We start from the raw sequence: 24,931 nt of genomic DNA, 5'->3' as shown, positions 1-24,931 counted from the left end.
TTCAAAGCACTCAAGAAAGCACCCCGACGGAACAGAGCACTCAACACTGCTTAACAACATGGCAGTCTTCATGTAAACAATGCGTAGTAGTACTCGAGCAAATGCTGTCTGGGCCGTCGTTTTCAGTTTTACTCGATCCTCGTGTGACAACTTCCACAATCGATTTGATTATGTTAGCAGTGGCTGCAGAACATTAGGAGGAGGGAAAGAAAAATAAATAAATAGGGAGTCAGAAGGAGGAGCCCCCTGCCAAGCTTATCTACGGACCTACCATTATGCATTTGGAATGGGGATTGCAAGTTTGTAGATCTTGAAGAATTAGGATGAAAAGTAAGCCTGGTGTTGGCTTAACTGTTAAGGTGGCTGGCTTAACGGGGAACCCAAATGCTCAGACCACATCGACGCTAATCTATCCCTTGAAACCCTCCAAAATAGATATGATGTGTCTTTCTCCAATTTACGATTTATAAAGAAGGTAAATTTGCAATTAAAAATCTAAATCGACTTTTTCTTCGGATTAGGCATGACGTCACACTTGGAAGTAAACCACCAAATCCATACTGTGTACGGGTTAGATCGTGATACGATTTAACTCAAACGGCAAATAATTCTCGATTTTCTACAAATATGCCAAGGCGATGCGTGCTTGATGCTTGTATGAGATGGTTTCATGCCACACCAATGGCCGAAACACCCTAAGTTTGCCAGAAATTGGACGAGGTTTGTCCGAAATACCCAAGTGTGGATCGGGCCAACAAAATGTTCGCTTTTGTGCTCGGAACATTAAAAACAGCAATGGCTAGATCTTGTGGTTATCCAACACGATTGAGAAGGGATACCATCCCCAAGATTAAGCGGAAGAAGCAGCCATCACTCACTCAAAACTGTACCACCATCTCTACCCAGTTACCAGCATATGTAAATGGGCGATTTGAACGGTGAACCAAACACCTGTTTCCATTGCCCGGAGGTTACCACAAGAGCACCTGGAACTAATAATTATCTATTATCAACACAAATTTCTACAAATCAAATGAACCACCATCTATTTATAGTGGAGAGAAAGTAAGTATGTGTCATCATCGATTACTCCAAGAGGAATTGACTTTGGACGCTAAAACTTTCAGGGTACCCTAACATACAAGACAACTGCGACATTGGGACAAAGTACTCTTCGCCCATTTTGTCCCTGGTGGCCATGCTGTCGGGCGATGACGGATTGATGGCTATTCCTGCTCGGGTAATATATATAAACCGATTTATCAACTAATATAAAATCCCACCCTTATAAACCATGAATTGAACAGAAAATCAAACTATACCGAGCTGGAGTGATCATGTGACCAACGTTTTCATCTTCACAAACACTTCCTTCCATCGTCTTCCTCTGAGTCGCTCACACAACACAAGACTCAAAACGATTCAGCTCCACAATTCCCTTGAAAGTGTTTCCGTCACTAATTTTGTCTCAAATAGTTCCTTCAAAATGACACCGAGATTTCACTTTCAACATGCCGAGAACCTTGCTCATGACGGTGAAATCAGTTTCGGAATCCGAGCTCACCATGCACCGTTTCTCCATGTAAACCGCCATTTGGATCAATGTGGGTTCCAGATGTGACGTCACTGACGAAATCGAAAATCGACACTCTTGGACTTTTTTTTTTGTGTGATTGACAAATAAAAATTTCAATTTTTTTATCCCCTTCAAATTAGACCGTGATTAATGATTCTCAATGGCTTTAAGAAAGAAAGAAAAAATTGCGATTGGGTTTCCCTTTCAGATGTTAGGGTCTTGAGTTCAAGCCCCTGTTTTTCCCAGCCGTTAAATTAACACCAGGCGGGTCGACTCAGCCTATCATCTTTCTGAAGTTGGCGAAATAAGTAGCAGCTTATTGGTAACAGAGGGCATTGCATCAGTGGCACAGCCACACCCCCAGAAAATGATGCAGCCAAGTAGCCATAGGCTGCATACAAATAAATAATAAACTAGAAAGCCACTCAGTGGAGCGCATACCTCCACCAAGCAATGCCTGATCCAGTACAACATATCGTTCCCAACATTTTTTTGCAATATCGTGCAACATATCATTTTTGGACTCATCTCTCAATGGTGATAAATTAATTTAAAATAAAAATAAAAATTCTCGTATCCAGAATTGGATCTTCACCAAAATCGAATCAATTCATCCATGTCACACACCCAACGTGTCCACCAAGTTTCGTCCGAATCCGAAAACAACTTTTTGAGATATCATGCTATATATCATTTTTGGTCCTATCTCTTAATGGTGAAGAATCACTTAAAAAATTCTCGAAGCCGGATCTGGATTCAAGTCTTCACCAAAATTAAGTGTTGCCGTCCTTGGCCGGTCACCTACACAATCAAAACAATTCAGAACGATTGCTTGAAAACTGTGGCAAAAAAATTGTGTGACAAACAGATAGATAAATGCTACAGACCAACATAATTGGCGAAAAAATTTCACCAAGTAACATAACAAGTGTGAATACATAACTACTGTCCACCTCCAGTGGAAGGGGTAACCAGAATTATCATTTTTGGCTATATAAACCTGTGAAACTGAATAAATATTCAAAAATAATTTGTTGCACATATACCCATCCATTGGGACCACCTCCACAACACCTCCAATGTATGTTACAATATAACGTGTAAGGAAATATATATATTTTTTATTTATATATTTGTATATATGCCTTGAGTGGCTTTTTGTTTTCATATATGAAAGACTTGCATTTTTCTCTACGAACTATAGTGTGGATTTGATTCCCACATATGCTTACTCACACGAAGCCCGCATTTTGCGAGTGTGCCAAACACCCCGCAACATGAGTTGAGAGTCCTTCCTCCGGCAGTAGACCGAAATAGGATGTTTTGAGGACATATCTGCCTCATCGTACTTTTTTGGGCGTGTGTTGGACAACTGACAACTAACTGTATCTCATTTCCAGACCCATTTTGAATAACCCCCTCACATTAAAACACCCACTTATCAAGTAGACATTTACACATGTAAATGAACTTTGAGTGAATCCCATGTGCTGAGCACTCAATAAGCAAGATATGAGGTTTGCCTTGAAACCGAGATCGCAGCAGATGGTTTCTTCCTTGCACATATGCTGTCTGTTATCAATGAAAGTCCGTGTCTGTAAAAAATGTACAACCAAGCAAATGCTTCCTGGAGAGTTAATCAAAATTTACTCCTCTCACAGTTGGCATCAGTGCCATTGGTGGAGAGACCTCTCCAAAGACAAGACCAAAGGGGAAGTATACAAAGCTCAGTGCTTCAAGCATCAGCCTTGAACGTGTGTCCCAGCAAGCAAAGCAATGAATGACAAGGGGCCTCATTTGCGAAAGTGTTGGAAGAAACGAGACCATGAAGCAAAGAGTCGGCGATGACTGACCGATGAGACCCGGCCTTTCTTGCACACATCCAAATCCCAACAAAAAAAGTTAAACAAAGGAATCCAGCAACTTAAATCTGTTTTGTGCAATGCACAGCCTTATGCGTTACATCTGTAGAGCTCATGGAATTGCATGGGAATGGAAAGAGGCAGAAGCATAGACAGCAAAAGGGCATGGAACGGCACAATTTAAATAAAAAAGGAGGAAAACTTTATAAAGAGGAGTGGTGTGTTGGAAGGCAGCTTTGCAGGCATTATGCCTGGTTGCTGCTTCCATTCATGTCGCGAGTCTCGTATCAGTCAAGACTGTCCATTATTATCCGCAGTTTCTATCTGAACGCATTTCATAAGGGTGATGAGTTCGCTGGCGTCTTCTCGTCTATTATTTCACTATGACATGATTATTATGCATATTGAGTGCACTCCAGAAATGTACACCACGGTAACTTCAATAAACAATGACACAAATAATGGCTCAATTCTTGATCAGGCAGATAAAGGTGTCGTTATGCTAGCTTAACTTACAGAGGTGTATTGTGTTCCTTGAGATAAGAAAGTCTTCCAAGCCATTTGTAGATGTTTGAAAGGATAAAGAAACAAAGTGCATTCATAGTATGCATGTCCGCACAACATCCTCTCATGAACCTGCGTAAGCCATAACACTAAAAAGGATATACAAACCACACGTGCTGGGTTCAAAAGGTCCAACGTATGAGATCAATCCAAGATAAACCAGCGTTTGTATTTTTCATTTCAAATAAATATGTATTAAATAAGTAAGATAATATATAAATGTATTTTTTATTTATATATTTTTTAAATGGAAGAGGGGAGGAGGGGATGATCCATAGCTAGAATGTGTTAAGAATAGTTGGGTCCGTGTGCTGGAGTAGCTTAGATTTACATTTGGAACAGGGATCTGTCAGAGCTAAGTTGTATTGTAAAACATACACTGAGGAAGCGGTGATTGCAAAATGTAAACCGTAGTGAAGTTGAGGGTAAGGTTGTATTGTGTCGAGCTCCTGAGGCCAGGTTACTTGTGGCACGTGGCACAAACGGATATTATCAAGGGCTGTTTTAGTCAAGGACAGCAAGCCAGGTCGGCACAGTGAGCTGTGGAGTCTAAAAGAGGAGGGATGGCCTGAAAGGTGGTGCCATCCACTAGCAGCGGGAGGCCAATGAGAGGGACCCGCCATGCACCGGCATGAAGGCGAGCTCAAAGATAATAAAATCCATGTATGCACATGCGTGCTCTCTTGAGCTACTTCCATGTCTGGAGACGCATCATCTCTGTCTGCTTTGTCGCTTTCCTGGTACGAACCACTGAAAGACTCCAGATCCCACCACATGTCATTGCCACCTTTTGCCTTCATCCTGTGCCGCAGCAGCATGCACAACACCATTGTGACAAATCAAGACCAGTGTGCCTGCCTAAAATCCTCCCCTGTATTTCCCCCTTCTTTGTTCTGGAGCCAATCCAGTATTTTTGTGGCCATTTGCAGGTTTTTTTTTGTATTATAGGTGTATGTATACCCTTCTTCCCTTATTCTTTGTCTGTCTGTTCTATTTACTTATGGCGTCTCGTCTGTCTTCATCCCCTGCATTCTTTTCAATAAACCATTCAATTATAAGAAATGTCTTCCCACCCTCTGTCTTCTCATGTGCTTGTGCCTGGCTGCAAAATTCGATACTTGTATTTGAGCGATCCTTGGGGGGGGGGGGAGAATACCAGTTATAGAACGTTGTGAAATTCGGAGATTGGTCATTCGCAAGGATCAACGACCCTCGAGCCATCTATATACACTACATGGCCAAAAGTATGTGGACACCTGCTCGTCCAACATCTCATTCTAAAATCATGGACATTAATATGGAGTTGGTCCTGCCTTTGCTGCTATAACAGCCTCCACTCTTCTGGGAAGGCTTTCCACTCGATGTTGGAACATTGCTGCGGGGAATTGCTTCCATTCAGCCACAAGAACATTAGTGAGGTCAGGCAATTAGGTCTGGCTCACAGTCAGCGTTCCAATTGATCGAAAAGGTGTTTGATGGGGATGAGGTCAGGGCTCTGTGCAGTCCAGTCAAGTTCTTCCACACCGATCTCGACAAACAATTTCTGTGTGGACCTCACTTTGTGCATAGAGGCATTGTCATGCTGAAACAGGAAAGGGCCTTCCCCAAACTGTTGCCACAAAGTTGGAAGCACAGAATTATCGAGAATGTCATTTCATGCTGTAGCATTAAGATTTGTCTTCACTGGAACAAAGGAGCCTAACCCAAACCATGAAAAACAGCCCCAGACCATTATTCCTCTTCCAACAAACTTTACAGTTGGCACTATGCATTCGGGCAGGTTGCGTTCTCCTGGCATCCTCCAAACCCAGATCTGTCCATCGGACTGCCAGACGGTGAAGCGTGATTCATCACTCAAGAGAACTCGTTTCCACTGCTCCAGAGTCCAATGGTGGTGAGCTTTACAACAACATGGACATTAATATCAATCATCCACCTCTGGGCGTGGCTTGTTCGCACAAAGGTGGAGCTTCTCGCTTGTTTGGCATGTTTGGCTTGTTATTATGTGGTTGTTATTGTTATTAAAAAAACGTAATTCTTTCATTGCTGGCTTGTAAATACAAAAACGAAGGAGACGGTCACAGGGCAATTACATACTGGGGGAAATTGGCCTTAATCCCTATCTAATTAACACAGCACCACCCCCCGTGTGGTGACAAGTAACACTTAAGCTCACAGTTTACCTACTTAATTTACATCGAGATGTCTCCTACGCGTCCACGGACCAAGCAACTCGAAACAATCCTAACTTTCCGATGAAATTCCTCCATCTACCCCTACAACTGTAACAATATGTATATATACATTACACACACACACACACACACACACACACACACACACACACACACACACACACACACACACACACACACACACACACACCTCATTATTTTATCTATGGCATTTCTTGCACTATGAGCATCTCGTTCTGAATGGCATACATAATTCACATTGTCATTACGTCATCTCCTTTTGTATGCAGCACATGGCTGCTGGTTGTATTATTTTCCTGGCAGCAAGATTATGCCGCTGATGTAGTGCACTCTTTTCAGTGCTGAAAGGAAGTCTACACCCTCTTCAAAATTTTCACCTTTTGTTGCCTTATAGCCTGTAATTAAATTGCATTAAATCAGACTTGTTCCACCTTTATTTACACACCGTAACACACAACTTCCAAGTGAAAAATAAATTCAACAAATTTCAGAAATTTAATTGAAAATACAAAACTAGAATATCTTGTTTGGATGTTTCCACCCCCCCCCCCTGAGTTAAAACCCCCCTTTGACAGCAATCACAGCTGTGACTCTGATGGGATAGGTCTCTGCCAACTTTGCACACCTTGATTGGGCAATATTTGCCCATTCTTCTGCACAAAACTGTTCAAGCTCAGTGAAGTTGCATGGGTAGCATTGATGGACAGCAATCTTCAAGTGATGCCACAGATTTTCAATTGGATTTAGGTCGGGGTTCTAACTGGGCCACTCAAGGACATTTATCTTTTTGTTCCTTAGCCACTCCATTGTAGCTTTGACTGTTGTCATGCTGGGTCGTTCGGCTTCTCGTCATGCTGAAAGGTGAACTTTACTCCCAATTTTAGCATTCTTGCAGTGGGCATCAGGTTTTCCTCTCGGCTTTTTCTGTATTTCGCTCCATCCATTTTCCCTTCTATCCTTACAAGTGCCCCAGTTCGTGCTGCTGAGAAACATCCCTATAACGTGGTGCTGCCACAACCATGCTTCACAGTAGGGATGGTGTTCTTTGGGTGACGTGCTGTGTTGGGTTAGGGCCAAACGTAACTTTTTGCATTTAGGCCAAAATGTTCTATCTTAGTTTCATCAGACCACAAAATTTGTTGCCACATGGGTTCAGAATCTCCAGAGTGTTTTTTTTCTCCGATCTCAAACAGGACTCAAGGTGGGCTTTTTTTAGTAATGGCTTCCTTCTTACCACCCTACTGTACAGGCCAGACTTGTGGAGTGCTTGGGATATTGTTGTCACATGCACACTGTGACCAGTCTTTGCCAGAAAGGCCTGTAGCTCTTTCAAAGATGCCATTGGCCTCGTGGTGGCCTCTTTGATCAGTCTCATCTTTTCTTGGTCATCCAGTTTGGAGGGACAGCCTGATCTAGGCAGGGTCTTGGTGGTAACCATATGTCTTACACTGCTTCATGATTGTCTTGACTGTGCTCCAAGGGTTAAATGGTGTGTGTCAAGTAAGGAGGCAGCATGTACTATTTTTAAGTCTTTGGTATGACTCAGCCGGGATTTGAACCGACCTCTCAGATTCACAGCGGACACTAACCATTAATGCCAAGTCTGTTAATTTCACATGATGCACTTGGTTAGTTGTTTTTCACTTTCATTAATTTGGAATATAATACTTTAGTCTTCTCTCTATAAAGTATCCATTGTAAAAAGAAAAAGAACACAAGTCTCGATTGTGAAGGCTTGCTTCAATTTTCATCGGCAGACAGGTACAACAATGAATGGAATGAACAGAACGTTGATCCGAGCATGCTAACTGCCGTGAGAAGAAGCTGGTGTTTCAGGATTCGCCTGTTTTTTGTTTTTTTTACACTGACGAAGGGTTAACACCCGAAACGTCAACATGTCCTTGCTTCCCATGGTGGTTAGCACTCCTCAATCAATGTCTGTTCATTCCATCCATCACTTTAATCGATTGTCTGATATTTTCCATCTGTAAAAATATAAAATGTCACAAAATTTAAATGGACACTGCAAGAAAATTTTCAAAGCATTTCATCTACTTGAACAAAATGAAACATGAACACGAACTTCCAAGGTAATCCAAGATAACTATAATCCTTATTGACAGAAGCCACCCTTTGAAGGATTATTAAGTGATGACGTTATTACTGGCGATAAATTAAAACACAAGTAAATAAACCAGCTGATATGATTATGGCATTGAACAAATTTCAATTCTAAAAAAAATGATAACAGCTTTGCAAGTCAAAATATACTGATATATATACCTGATATATTTATATATACCTGATACTGATATATTTACCTTTTACTAACAACAGAGGCACCGTTGATGCCATTTTGCCAGACAATGAGAGAATAGTTATTTCAGTTTGATTTTACAGAGAAGTAAGGAGAAGATGGGGCATGAATGGGTGGGCAACTAATTCATATAAATCAATTTAATTTCGAAAAGTGAGGACTCTTTGCTCCTCAAATAAGATGACATTACAAAAATTCCTACTTTTCCAGTGCACTGTCACAACAACGGACATCATTGAAACGTATGCAGAAGTAAGCTTAGAGCATATAGCCTGCAAGTTATGACCAAGAAAAATTTAATTCGAAAATGAAAACATCACAATTTAATGGAACATAAAACAAAAACAAGCATCTGGAGCCATAATTTATCACAACTGCGAACAAAGAATCATAAATTAAGGAAAACACAACGTGCGTGACATTTTGCTTCAAAAGGACATTTATAGTTATAGGTTTTGGGTGGTTTCCTGCTTTCACGTTTGATTGGCTGAGGACAAATGGAAAACAACGCATGGAAGGGCCAAACTCATTTACATCCGTTTTCTCTCCACATGCACACTCAAACTTAGCCAATTTTATTGATCCAAAGAAAGCTTTTGTTGTCCTGACCCCTCTACCTGCCCTGTAGCTTTATTTGGTAGCAATTTGAAATGTATAGTTTTGGCCTTGGAGCATATTATTCGTCAAATAGAATGACATGTGCACATGAGTCAATCCAACATTTTTCACTTGTGATTAAATAGGCAAAGAGCCACCCAACCTGGGATGTGCAAATCAATGTGGAGAGCACATCGGAACCGATGACAAAATAGGGGGTATTATTACTTTAATACAATCTACGTCTCATCAAGTCCAGATCACTACTTGTGAAGTGCAGAGAAAGTTGGATGGTAGTCCAACTGCAACAGCAAATTGTAAGTGACAAGTACATGTTTGATAAATACCTGAGTCAATGAATTGTGAGACAATTTAACAACACATGAATAACTGTTGCAACAAAAGTTTAAAGCATGACAACATTCGAGAGAACAAGTCAAAACCAGAGATTAGATTTGGTGATGATATTTTGACCAAATGAAAAAGCAATAATGTTAATTCTGTCGGCACAGTTGACTGTCCATTAGACGAATGACTGAATATCACTTCTTATTGTTTAGAATCAAGTGAAGAGCCCACTTAAGTCATGACAACTTTCTATAATGAACCTAAAAAAAAAAAACCCTCAAAAGGCAGACTTGGATATTGAGGATCTCAATTGGAGATGAAACAAAATATTGCATTGTTGGTTAAAATAATTAAATCTCTGCTTTTGTTTTAGTTGTTCACCAGCAACATAGAACACCCAATCAAACCTTGTAGCCAAATAAGTAGAAACCGCTCCTGAGGTCACGTACGCAGGCTTTGCTACCACAATGTAGTCATAGCTTTTATACTTTGGGACAACAAACCAATGGCTCCTCAAGCTGTTATACACAGCTATTTTTCCAAATGGGTACCAAGAATCTTCAGTGGAGGGACAAAAGCCTGCCTTCCTGGATGCATCCAACCAGGGTGGCGGTTCGATTCTGGCAATGGCCGACTCATAGCAAAAAACGAAATATCATACATGCTGCTACCTTGCTTGACACTCTACATTTGGAGGATAGAGTACAGATAGGTAAGTCCTGTGGGTTGGCATTCCATGGTGGGGTGGGCAGGGGGAGGGAGGTTCTCCTTAATTTCCCCACTGACTACAGAAAGAAAAGCTACATCATAATGTGGCATCTCTGGCACCCAGAGTGCACCAGGAAGTTATGTCACTTCCCTGAACGTTACTGTGGTTGTCTAAAGTCAAATCCAGTGTTGTGCGATGTCTCTGTCTGCATACGACAGCAACTCCCTTAGTCTTCGAAGCTATAAACAAAAATAAATAACAAAAACGCAGTTTGGAACAAAAAAGGAAAATAATATGTTGGAATGAGTTCAGGAAACGCTGTGCTCCTTGGAAAATATTTAATTGTCAGTATCATCTACACTCTAAAACACCAAGTTTCATAAAATTGCGCTCTCTCCTCATCTACATAATTCATGTAATAAGCAAAAGGGGACACCATTTACATATTACGTATGCAAAACATAGAGAAAGGGTGAGAAAAAGGGAAAGGATCTCGGAAGTAAAAATAATTCTGAGTAACGGTGAAAGAAAGTAGGGAGGGTAACAGGGTCAAAATTCCATTCTTGCATTGTTTTTTGCCTCAAAGTACCTCAAAGATTAATTTTCAAACTTTGTCCCAATTATAATTACTTTTTGCTTTAAAAATTTGTGCTCTGTATGATCTTGGTATTCCCCATTTACTGCAGGTCGGACAAAATATATAGAATAAGCTCCGAGAAGTAAACTTGACCTAAATGTCTCCTGCAATAGTCTACTCGATTAAAAAGACACCATATGGTCTGTATTGTCCTATAATCTACATGCAGACATTGTTGTTGGACATTGAAGTCCTAAATTCTAAAGGTCATTGAAGTAAAAAGTTGTTGTGCGGTTGCTGCAATGAGAAAACAACATCATGTTGGAACGACCATGCAGACAGCAATGTCGTCTTCGCAAACCACAGGTTTCTAAACAGACCAAGTGTATCATTTTCCTGGGTTCCTTGCATCCCATAATCAGTTGCCTTCCCTCCTAATTAACGGCTGGTGATGGCTTGCTTTGCGCATGATAATTCATACATCAAGACGGACTTGCCTAGCCAAAATGACTTCAATCAATACAACAAACTTGTAGTATTATTTACAGCATTTGGGGATCTGAAACGATCACAGAGTGGTCAGGATGCACTGACAAGTCAATCATGGAATCATCTCACTATTCAATAATGATGTTTCTTGATATCTGCAGTCAGCAAATCCATCTGCTTCGTGTTCCAAGGACACATTTATCTCCAACACCAACACCATGTAAGTCATTAATGTGAAAAAACGACTGGCAGATGTGGAACCATCTTGAAAAGTGCCTAAATTAGGACCTCCTCCATTCTGAGACCGATTAAAACAAACCTGAAGCTGCGTATTTAAAATCACCATGTTCCATGCTCGACAGAGAGTGTCACTTCTGCCGAAGCAGTTTCTTGGCTAGTTTAACAATCCTGGATGGGTCGCCACTCCAACACAGGAATTCAGGGCAGGAATTTTAATTTGTTCAGAGTGCCGGTGATAGCTCACCTACTATTCACGAAGGACACCGACGGATCTTTACTGTCCACCAAGTAATACTGGCAGACAGGACGCACAGTTTAACATCCATCCGAGGAACGGCACACACATTGATGAATTACCCTGCAGTTTATAGATGGGCCAAGATTCTAACCCAGGTTAGACAGATCAGAGGTGGGTATGCATACCTCGAGGCCAGTGTTTCTCAAGGTGGGGCGTGGCAATATTTTGGTGGGGCATGAGGATTCAGAATTAATGAATTAATATATGATTGCTTTCGAGAGAAAGAGAGAGAGAAAGCTAAGAGAAATCGACTGGAAATCATGAAAAGTGGTGATTTAAGGCTGAAACTGACAAAATTGGTTCCTCGAATCAAACAAATCTGCAGCCAGCGTCAAGGGCAGGGTTCCCATTGAAGTGAGTAGCAATTGAATAAAATTTGCAATAAAGTTTTAATAAAGCCTTTGAATACATATGTAGTATGTCCTGTAGTGTCTCCAATCATGGTGGGGCGTACAATTTTTTTGAAAATCAAAGTTGGACAAAAAAGGTGGAGAAACACTGCTCTTGGCCATCCTTCCAGCAAGATTTGAAATACTCGATAACAACATATTGCAGACCACTGCCTGTTGAGAATTCCTCATCAATTTGATTTTGATTCCACCTTCCTAAGCTCTTTTCAAAAATTATATCTATAAAATGGCTGTAAAGACAATGAATCTTCATTTCAAACTGTGGTTTAGAAGAACTTATCGTTTCCTTTGTTTCCAAATCAATACATTAATGCCTTAACCAGTGAAGAGTGCATCACATCACCATAAAAAAACGAAAAATTAAACCAAGGACAGCTCGAGTCAGGAGACAATGGAATCCTTCTCTTTGAAGGTTAGTGTCAGAGGACAAGATAAACAAAGAATTTTCGGAACCAAAAGGGGATAAGAGTGCACTTAACCCCTTTATATGCTCTGATAAAGGGATAACGTGTGAAATGTCAGACACATCTCGTTTCCCACAGCGATATAATCACACTCTTATTAACGTAATAGTTGATAAAAAAACCCATCATAGTCAGAATATACAAATAAGCAGATTCAGCAGCAGCAATAATTAAGAGAAACATTTTTCATAATACTGAACAGACTTTTTCAATTTTCTTAACCTCTCCGAGAGATCTCGACAGGGCATTACCAGGGACCACTCAATTCCCAAAAAGGAGCAATGTGCAATGGTTACAGGGATTTGGAAAAAAAAATATTATGACTGTTGGACAGCACTACTTCTCAATTGATAAATGCCTTTTCTTATTAAAAAGTTTAAAAAATGTGCTGTAATAAAGATGAACACATAAACTAACGCCCAAACCAAAGTACATGCTCATCCAAAGGCATGTCAACGCGTGTCATGAGCAACATGCCTGCATCCTGGCCCTAAGGGCAAAAATGCATGGTCATACAAAGAGCCACTCTTTGTAACTTAAGGCTTCATCAACATGAGAAAATACATTCATAGATGCAGTGTTCAAAACGTTGTACGATATATTACAACATATATATATACTGCTACCTTTATGGGGTAGATGGAGGAATTTTATAGAATAAGTAGGATTGTACGGAGTAGCTTGGTCCGTGGACGTGTAGGAGACATCTCGATGTAAATTAAGTAGGGATACTGTGAGCTTAATTGTTACATGTCACCACACGGGGGGGGGGGGGGAGGGAGGGGTGCTGTGTTAATTATATGGGGATTAAGCTTAATTTCGCACAGTTTGTGACTGTCCCCTGTAACCTTTTCCTATGTCTGCATTTCTAATATCGGCGATAGAAAGGAATTACGTCCTTAAAACAACAACCAAGCTGGACATTTCTGAGCAGGCAAAAACCTCACCTCCAGGAATGACAACTGGCAAACCACACCCTTGGAGTGTATGATTAATGGGCGTGACGTCAGAGAGAGAGAGAGAGAGAGAGAGAGAGAGAGAGAGAGAGAGAGAGAGAGAGAGAGAGAGAGAGAGAGAGAGAGAGAGAGAGAGAAAGAGGAGAGGAGAGTAGGATCGGAGCGGAACAAGAAGAAGGAGCAGTACAGAAGCAAGGGAGGCAGGATTGGCGATTGGAAGAGAAGGGCATTACGGCTGGCTTTCCCTTGACATGGTGAAGAAGGCTGCACGATTCTCAGTTCATGCTGAGGCAAATTTGCTCGCGTGATGGAGTAAAGGCCCGGTCACACCTTGACGTTTTAGCCAACGTATGCAGATTTTTGAATTTTTTTTCTAAAACGCTGGCACACGTTGAATACGTTATGGGTAAGTTTTGATAACATTGAGAGCACGCTGAAAAACACTGCCATACGTCGTTGTACGTTGGCTTTAAACGTTGTACTTTTCGGTTGTCCTCAAATTTTTTCATGCTTGAAATTTCACGACGTATGCCGGCGTATGACTCACACGTTCCGCTACGCTGGCCACAAGTTGTATGCACGGTCTGCGATCGTTGACAGACGTCAACACATGCTACTTGTAAGTTAATCATAAGTTGAGAAACGCCGAGGTAATGTTTAGCGTACCCGAAACTTATTTCTAACCTATGATTAACGTGTTGTTGGCACGTTACGCGATCGTTGCCACACATTGACAGACGTTACTTTTAAGTTACTCATAGGCTGAAAGACGTCGGTATAATGGATCGTCCTTGCGTCAGCGTCCACGGCCACGGCCAGGACACTTATTTGCAGCATTCTTCAAACTTTTCTTCGGCATGACGAGGATGTTCACACTTCGATGTCGAGCTTGGCTATGATTCCAATTGTCCATCGGCAGCGTCTATTTAAAATAGTCGAGTTTGAGCGTTTTAACACGTTCAGAAGAAACGCTTGAAATTTCCAAACCCCAGCGTCAAAAAACAAAGGCGAGTGACAGCAATTTAAATCGTTCATTGTAAACAATGAAAATAGCTGAGTGGTACCGTTTAAAAGTCGTTGAGTGTAAAAAAAATCCAATTGTTGAGCGCAAGCGTCTACTTTCAATAGTGGAGATGCAGCCATTTAAATCGTTGAGTTTATCATTTAAATCATTAAATCGTTAAACGCAAGGACGATCCATCATAACCCACACCCTAACCCCTCACACTCACCTACTACTGCCAACATGAACAAACTACTACTAATACTAATACTAATACTAATACTGATACTGATACTGTTACTGCTGACATGGACATCGACTCAAAAAGGACTCGAAAACACGGTTGGGTTCCCCTTTTATGAGCAGCATTTTTATATACCAATTCCCAAAACCGCTGGGAACACGTCTTTATATGGCAGTTGTAAGCTAGAAACACGTTCATTTTTTTTTTGTCGACCGGAAGACGTCATTGGAATACGTCTACATACGTCAATGTGTGTTGGGACTACGTAAAGAATTGGTTCAAAGCACGTCAAACATAAGTTAGAAATAAGTTTCGCATAAAAAAGACATTACCGCGACGTGTTTCGACTTATGAGTAGCTTATAAGTAGCCTTTGTGGACGTGTGTAAGCGTCCACATATCGTGTGTAAAACTTATCCCCATCGCATGCGGAACGTGTGTCATACGCCAAGTACGTCGTAAAATTTTGAACATGTTTAAAATTTCTTGACGTACTCTACTTACTACGACGTATGATAGCGTACTTTAGCGTTCTACTCACGTATACCAAACTTACTCATACCGTATTTGACGTGCCCCAACGTTTTAGACACATTTTTCTTAGGTCGCCATACGCTGGCAAGATCGCCAAGGTGTGACCGCGATGTTGACACTTCCATTTCTACGGCAGTTATGATTCGAATCGTTGTGCATCAGGCTTTTAATATGCTACGTCACGACATCGTCGGCGATGCGTGCAACGCGCTATGCCTAAGTTAGACTATCGTTGGGCATCGGTTGTGTAGGCTGACAACAGGTTCAGCATTCGTTGGTATAAGTTATCTATAACACAACGAAACGTTCTGTGTCCGTTACCAATGCGTTATACATAAGACCAAGTCGCTATGAATACGTCCGAATCTTTAAAAAAAAAACATCAAAAGTTCAACGTAAGCCAGCGTTTTACATACATTTTAATACGTTGCCATCGCTGGCTAAAACGTCAAGGTGTGACCGGGCCTTAAGATGCTAGCCATGGACTGTTAGGCTGAATCATGTGAGACTGTGACTCAAAACCTTGTGCTGTGCCATTGGGAACGAAGGTGGTGCCATTCTGCAGAGGAGCAGCGTCAGCAAGTGTGATCGATGAAAGAAGCTGCACAGCGGTTTCTGAGCCCTGGTGTTGAGTCTCACCACCTGAATTTCCTCCTGTACGTTTCCCACGCCCAGATGGCTGGGCGCCATTTTGGGTGTTTTTCCCCACGCAGTGTTGATGTGGTTTGGCAAACCCCAAGCTTCAGAAACTCATCTCTGGGCACAGAGCTAAATGCCAAGAGAAAGGGAGGATTTTTCTTTTATTTATTATACCTCCCAAGTCTACATTAAAATCTGTGTGGAGGCGTTTCAAATAGGAATGTGGGTTACCCCACGTCTCATTATTATCCCATTCTCAATTATTACCATTGTAAATAATTGATTCATTGTCATTAAACCCCCGTATTCATTTAAGTTGCTTGTGTTGTCTATTTTTCATGGGTTTGAAAATAAACCCTTGTGCTGTGCTTCCGTGTGCCTCTGTCCTCGCCGCCCTCCCATCCCCCGCATGCCATGATCTCCTGTTCACCTCCAATTTTATTATGTCTGGCACAATATTTTGCAAAATAAAAAATATATAAAACTCCTCCATTTGACCTCGAACACCAGCACTTGACCAGAAATGAGCAGTCGTATCGAAATAAAAACCAGACACATGCTGAGGTTCGGGGTCTCTTGGCCTGAGGAAACTGGCTGTGAAGCTGGTGAAACGTTGCCTGAGACCAGGTCTGCTCTTGTTTATTGCTAAAGTTAGTAGAGTAGATCGAGTTTACTTTTGGTTTGAAGCACCTTCTTCTTCTTTAAAAAGTAAAATCCCAACCGCCTCAATCTTAGAATATATACACATATGTCTGTTTGACATATGTCTTGTAACATATGTCAAATAACATGTGACAGAGCCGCTGGGCCGAGGCTTCTGTATTGGAGGTGACGTTTTGATGTAGGACTTTATGTCCATTGGAGATCGTCACACTCCACATATTTCGGTATATATATATATATATATATATATATATATATATATATATATATATATATATATATATATATATAAATATATATATATATATATATATAAAAATAAATATATATAAATATATATATAAATATATATATAAATAAATATATATAAATATATATATATATATATATATATATATTTCTATGTTTATATATTTTTTTCTTTTTAATTTTTTATTTTACGGACCCATGGTTTGAGTCCGATTTGTACTGCCAATCCTGATAGGGTTTGCACTACTTCGTGTTACCATTTCCAGTGGATTAGCAGCATTGGGAGGGGGGGCGTGTCTCATGCACTCGATGCATAATCAAGTTAACTTGCATTATCTGGTGCAGCCGAGCGGAGCTGCCGAGTACGCACCGGCTATTAAGAGCAAATTAGTGGGGCAGAACTTTCCAGCTAACCTGCTTGTGGACTACGCTGGACCAATGGAGGAAAAGACAGGACGAACTGGGTACATTCACAATAGAAGTAATTCATTTATAAACCGAGGGAGAGGAGAGGCATGTGGAACAATAAAAGGTTTCATGACAAAAGCAATATGTACAGCAGGGGAAAACAAGGATTTGTGAGGTGCAGCAAAAAAAACAACAACAATGATGTACAAAAGAGAAGACACAGGGCAGAGCTAAACCAATATTAAACTTTGACAATCTTAATTATGCTAACATGACAGGTGCCATCAGACACACATCTGAGGAAAGTAGAAAGCAAAGAAAGAGAGACAGTTCAAGATGTTTGCGACCTCTTTAAATACCTTGCATGGTCGATAAACCAATGCAACCCAGTTGCTGAGAAGGGGGAAGAGGGAGGAAAACTGGGGGTGTCTATGGTGCGTGATTGGTGGAGGTGCAATGAGGTGTGCGATGATTGGCAGATGATGCGGAGAGAAAGGTGCAAAGATGTGGGTCAGGGGGTTAAGTTGAGAACATGAACAAGCCAATCGTGTCATACAAAAGGTTATATCTAATATATAAAGCTCCTTCTAATGACTGACTGACTGACTGACTCACTGACTGATATTAAAGATAGGTACCTTCCAGGTGACGTAGAAAGCTGGAATTTTGCGGGCCCATGGACATCGAAGCTGATACACCTGGAAAAATCATAGAACCATTGGAAAACATCCATACATGAAAATATAAATAAATGAAAACAAATAACTGAAAAAAAAGAAAAGAATGCAGGTGAGCAAACGAAGACAATGGGGAAGCACGGTAATTTTGTGTGCTGACGGACATCGAAGCGGATACACCAGAAAAAATCACAGAACCATTGGTAAGCCTCTATAAATGAAAATATATATAAATGAAAAATTAATGTAAATAAATAAATTTAAAATCAAATGCAAGTGAACGACCCGAGCCAATGTGGAAGCACGGTTCGTTATTGCTTACAATGTGTAACTTCTCCCCGCTAGTTTAATATATAATTTTAACAATATACAAAGTTAATTGAAAGACATTCGTTATATTTAAAAGTAGATATGAAAGAGGCCAAAAATGTTATACAGTGTGAGTCATAAGTTCCAGGACATGGTTTTAGCTGCGAATACAAGATTTGTTTATACCATCTATTTGTACTGTTTTTTCCCCCAATATATGCAAGTAATAAATTAAACCAAAATGGCAGATACTAGTCCATTTACAGTGGAAGAGACGTTGGTAGTAGTGGTGTGGTACCACGAGAGGAGCAACAACAAGACGACGATGAAATCGCACACGGATGCACTCGATGTCGAAGGAGATATTGTAATTGTTGCATTACTGTAACATTATATTATTACTCCTGTTATTATGTATTACTGTAATATGTTATTACTTCTGTTGTAAATCTGGTGTTTGCTTATTGGTTAAGATGCCTCGTATAAGATCTTAGTGTGTTGAGTTCAAGCCCCTGCCATTCTTTTGAATGGCATAATTGTTGTTCTGTTGTGGTATAATTGTAATTTTAACGCAGAATGACAAGATGACAAAATATAATTGTCATCCAAGGTTGGCAAAATGAGTATCAGCATGGGGCATTGGCACAGGGATGGGGATGCATATAATTGCATCAGTGGCACAGCCGTGCCCCAGGAAATGATGCAGCCAAGCAGCTACAGGTTGCATAAGAATAAAATAATAAAAACTCCTCTTATTACTGTAATACTGTATGTCATTACTCCTGGGGCTTATGGCTCACCCTGGTAGATGGGATAAACAAATCCTGTATAAGCAGCTAAAACCGTGTCCTGGGACTTGTGAGTCACCCTTAAGAGTGGAAATTTAAAGGAAGAGACTTGCAGTCATAAAGTGTAAGTTGAAAAACCATGAACACCAAGTCTTTAAAGCAGGTTCTACGATTGTCATTTTGCTGTCTTATTGTTCTCCATGTTATGGAAAGATTAGAATTTAAAAAAAACTTTCAGGGTCCTGACATATTTCAATCCCACCATGGATCTCTTTACACATTGTTGTGATATAAACGAATGACTGAGAGAGGGAAACAGAAGAGGTGGGAGGATGGAGGGTGGGGGGAGCGAAAGGATTGTATTTGTTAAGTCACATGATGAGCGGGAAACACAATCAAAGGTGACAGGTGCAGGTGCATTTCAGTGGGGATGTAAGGTGACAGTTTCATTGGGGATGCTCGGTGAGAGCGATTGGTGAGAGTGTTCGGTGGGGATGTTCTGAGAGGCTGAAGGAATGAGTGATATTGTACAAAATAGAATCAATTACGTTACTTCCATTTTCATCAATTCCCTTTTTCTTTTTCCAATCTTTTCAAATCACTATGCCTTGTAAAATCCGATTTACACATCTCAAAACTAAAATTCCTGTCTAGTACCATCCACCAATCAATTAACATCAACTCACATAATCACCTTTTATGACAACATCATCTTTCCAATATCATTGGTCGTAATGCCCTTCTTTTCCTCATTTATCATGACCACACATTATTCTCATCATGTACTTACAACTATTTGCTCACAACTGTGTATTTATTTTCTGTGACCTGTCATTAATAAATGTTTCAAGATAATTGATCCCCAATGTCAAAAAACGAATTCATCCCCATCGGAACGAAAATGGTCAATGAGAAATAGCACGAGGCACCTCCAAGTAACTGAAAGGACAATAAACTTACATTTGATCATAATGGTGCCACAAGACAGACAAGAGCAACACTCAGCACAAATTTACAAACTATGAATAGCACAATGGAAAAGTTGATGGTATGCATTCCCAGATAAATAAATAAAATACCTGGGTGGTGCCATGAAAACTTAACCAACTTTATATCAAATGACTCACCAATTTAAAAATATTATCATCTGAGCTTCGCAGCAGAGGTTACATGGTTTTGAAGAAGGCCCAATTTGAAATAATGTTTCGTGAAGATAATAATAAAGAAGGCCCATGGCACTGTTTCGACCAATAATAATGTTTGGTGTTCCCATCTGAGCACGTAGCTCATGATGCTGGGATCTTTGTGTCTGGTGTTTCTGTGTTTGATCTGTCCATGTCTCCTAAAAGTACACCAAAGTCTCCTAATGTCCTTGTCCTGCATGTGCACAAGTTTCCCTGTAAGCCTTGGATAATTGCAGGAAAGATGATAATTAAAAACAACACTCACTTCTTAAAGGTGCTGTCACACCTTGACGATTTAGCCAGCAATGGCAACATATAAAAATGTATGTAAAACGTTGGCGTACGCTGAAATTTTGATGTTTTTTTTTAAGTTTTGGTCATATTCATAACGTGTTGGTCGTATGCATAATATATTACTAACGGGCACAGAATGTTTCGTTGTCTTATAGATAACTTGTACAAACGAATGATTAGCGTGTTGTCGGCGTTCACAACCTATGCCCAATGATAGTTAAACTTAGGCATAGCGCGCTGCACGTATCGCCGGCGAACTCGTGGCGTAGTCTGTTAAAAACCTGCCGCACGCCGATTTAAATCATAACCGCCTGAGAATTGGAAGTGTCAACCACGCAGTCACACCTTGACGATTTAGCCAGCATATGCTGACCTATGAAAAATGTCTAAAACGCTGGCACACGTCGAATACGTTATGGGTAAGTTGTGTATACGTTAAGAGCATGCTGAAAAACGATGAAGTACGCTGTCATATTTCGTGGTACGTTTAGTACGTCGTGAAATTTCAAGCATGCTGAAAATTTTATGTTTCGGGTACGCTAATCATTACCTCGACGTGTTTCGACTTATGAGTAACTTACAAGTAACGTGTGTCGACGTGTGTCAACGATCGCGTAACGTGCCTACAACTTATGGCCAGTGTAGCGGAACGTGTGAGTCATACACAGGCATACGTCATAAAATTTCAAGCATGCTAAAATTTGAGGACAACCACAAATTACAACGATGAAAGCCAGCATACTACGACGTATGGCAGTGTTTTTCAGCGTGCCCTTAACGTATACAAACTTACCCATAACGTATTCAACGTGTGCCGGCGTTTTAGCCCTATTTTGCATATGTCAGGCATACGTTGGCTAAATCGTCAAGGTGACAGGGCCTTAACCAATGGCCATGATCTTACCTCCATATTTTCATTTAAGTTCCAATGCATGTTGAAGAATTATCATCAAAACTTGTCATTTATTGAAGCAAATACAGTATCTCCCCTTCCCTCTTCTCTCTCCCCCCTTCTCCCCCACCCCCCACAAAAACCATGTGCTGTATTGTTAAATGTTTTTGCCGAATTTTGCATGGCCAATTTGGCTCGGCAATCAGTCATATTAAATAGATTTTGTTGTAGTGCATCTCCCCATGTGATGTCAGAATGGTAAACTTTATTTTAATCCACAGTTGGCTGCATAAACAGCAATAAACAAGTTTCTGTTGTTAACATTTATATTTATCCAAGGAATCTGAATCAACGACAAGTATAAGATAACACACACACACACACACACACACACACACACACACACACACACACACACACACACACACACACACACACACACACACACACACACACACACACACACACACACACACACACACACACACACAGACACACACACACACACAACAATCAATTCAGTCTTATAACCACACATGCACAGATATGGGTTTTCTGTTACCTCTGAGTGTTCCATTCTCAGGGCCTTAAGCACCAATGGCCATCTGAGGTGTCAGAGAGGGATGACAGAGCTCGAGAGAGGTTGCATGGTTCAATTGGCTTCTAAACTAATGGGAAGCGGAGGGTTGGGAGGGGGAAGGATGAAACAACAACAGCCTGATTGGCACTTTTGTGAAATCTTGAGGCAATGAAAGTGCCTCAGGCCCAGCTCACCCTGATCTCGGCCTTGCCCCAGTTCCTGGCCCAAAGCCCATTCCCACGCGCGCTAGCTCCCGAGTGGGTCTGACCCGTGACCTAGCCCCGATTCATTCTTCCATCCATTCAGCGATGAGAGGGGGAGCGGGGTCGGCGCCTGCAGATGCGGAGCCACAGCGAAAGCCGAAGTCAGGAGGGCAGTGATACAACACAAGCACGTCCATCAAGTCGTCCTTGCTAGCTTCAAACACGTCCTCAAGACCGGATGTCTCATTTGCACTTGCTTAGTCGATTAGGGACCGGCGCAAAGCAAGGATAGATTGGAGGACCAGAGCTAGTGATCAAACATGGAGCAACGAGGAACAAAATTATATTTCCTCCATTTTAAAAGCTTTGAAAAGAAGTTATAATGTTGCTTAGATCAATAAGCATCTATCACTTTCTGGCTCATCACGTCTAGACCTCAGAGGTAGTCCGCTTGCCTTTGAAAGATACAATCCAATACGAGCATGTGTGAAGGCCAGCTTCGGTCTGCTTTGGTGGACAAGTTAAACAATGGATTTTACCAAGTGGCAGGCAACAAGAGTTTGTTAACCATCGTGGGAAACCTTGTGTGACTGATGTTTCAAGCATTAACCGACTTCGGCTTCGTTCGAGAGAGAACTAAAGGAAACAGGCATTCTGTGACTCATGTGGAACTCTCTTTTGCTATAACTAATGGCAAATGCTCAGACATCAGCTGCTCCTTACCTTCCCACAGCAGTTAACGTATTCTATTGACTTTCAATTGTTGAAATCCATCGTTTTGCTTGTCTTTACATGAGATGCAGGGTTAAACATTATAACTTTCAAACTCGGTTGTCTCTTCGGCAAGTGGAGATAAATGATACCTGCCTCAATCACAATATGATCTGTCTGAATTGGGCCACACTCGAGAACACGATTCCATCTTCATGCAGATGTCTCGCTTGATGGCTGAATATGCACACAATTGTATCTTAATTTTCAAATTGGTGAAATTAAATATTTTGATCACATGTGCAGTATTTTCGTTTTGGAGACATAATTTTTCTCTGTTTAAATCTACCTAGTATATTTATAGTTTTACTGCAGGGCATTATCCATGCGTAAATCCTTTGAATCGTTCAGTTATAGGATATTATAATTCTCTGTCGGAAACTTAAATTTATTTGCACACTGAAAGACAATGGAGGCTTTTGAATGGAACCTTGGAACGCGCATTGAGATTTCGCATGAAATTAAATGCACTATAAAAGAACACTGTTATTATTATTATTATTATTATTATTATTATTATTATTATTATTATTATTATCTCACCGGGACTTTAGTCCGGTGAGCTTATGCGAAGTGAGTCAGTCAGTCAGTCAGTCAGTCAGTGAGTCTGTAAACACTTCAGTTATTATCGCTTGAACCAAACACACAATTCTGATGAAACTTGGCCACAAGCTTCATATATGATGACGAATGAAAGTGTATTGACTGCATCAAAATCTGTGCTCATTAAGGGGCTCTACGGTAGTGGGGCGAGTTACCCCCCCCCCCCCCCCACTCCACACAGCAAAAAAAATAGGTATTTGCCCTCTTCTGTGAAACAACACACACAATTTTGATGAAACGACCACAACCTTCATCACCTGTAATGTACCAGAGTTTATCGACTGCATCAAAATCTATGCTCATTAAACTAGTCTAAAGGGGGGGGGGGGTTGACCCCTGAAATAGGTATTTGCTCTACACAAATCCGGGGTGTCTGAAACTACACAAATTATTTTGATGGAACTTGACCAAAACCATCATCATCTGTGATGTACCAAAATTTGTTCACGGCATTAAAAAAAAAATTTTTATGCATTGTCGAGGCTCGTATGAGAGCGAACACACAACGCACAACTAGGGGGGGCAGGAGACAAGAGGGTTGGGATAAGGAAGGACAAAACAGTGGGGGACAGAGACATTAGGAGATCTGTGGAAGGGAGAGGGATGGGGCAGGGAACACGGGGTAGACAAGATGGACACGACAGGGACGTTCAGGTTGGACAGCAGGGAATTTGAAGGAGGTGGGTTTTGGGTGGATACACGGGGGTAGAAAAGATCGTGGTTTTCAATGGGGAAAGATAACAGGTAGTGGTGAGCAGCTGTTTTGAAGGCATGGAGGGAAGAATGGGATTGAAGAGTGTGGGAGTTTATTCCAAAGGCAGGAAAAAAGAGGAATGAAAGAGTGAAGGTGAGCAGTGATTCTTGATTTTGGTAGTTTTACCAGAAGGGGGTTGCTGGTGGACCTTGAGTACCCTGCGGAAATATGGTGGGGATAAATAGAGGAGACGGTGGAAGACAGAAAGACCACAAGCCGGCCTACAGTGAGAGTGAGAGGCCCAAAGACTCAGCCTCACTGCGGGAGAAACCACTAATCCTAAATGCCTTGGTTTCAACAGCATAAAGCCGAGAAAGGTGATAGGCAGGAGCACCAGCCCAGAGGGGAGAGCAGTACTCCATCAGACTGCGGGCAAAAGCTCTGTATGTGGTCAGGAGCTAAGGTGGGCCGAGGAAGGACTTTGCACGACGGAGGATTCCCAGTCGGCGACTGGCTTTGGAGGCCAGGTTGGAAATGTGGCTTTCCAGGAAAGATCATGGCAGATAATGAGACC

At 41.1% G+C, this 24,931-nt stretch overlaps 1 protein-coding gene across 3 annotated transcripts in view; it reads right to left on the bottom strand.

Annotated features, from left to right (window-relative positions):
- LOC147015700 (uncharacterized) overlaps positions 1–24,931 on the bottom strand; it is a 169,263-nt gene that overhangs the window by 26,156 nt on the left and 118,176 nt on the right. For all 3 annotated transcript variants that reach the window (XM_085849166.1, XM_085849167.1, XM_085849165.1), the window contains one exon: positions 18,001–18,060. In XM_085849166.1, the coding sequence (XP_085705292.1) occupies positions 18,001–18,060 (60 nt within the window). The remainder of the gene's footprint in view (positions 1–18,000; positions 18,061–24,931) is intronic.

The sequence above is a fragment of the Eptatretus burgeri genome, chromosome 12 (genome assembly GCF_056783735.1).
Source record: "Eptatretus burgeri isolate ZD-2024b chromosome 12, Ebu_testis_v1, whole genome shotgun sequence".
In the NCBI taxonomy this organism is placed as follows: Eukaryota; Metazoa; Chordata; class Myxini; order Myxiniformes; family Myxinidae; genus Eptatretus; species Eptatretus burgeri.
Note: the sequence above shows the minus strand (reverse complement) of the source record. Positions and strands in the feature narration are given on the sequence as shown.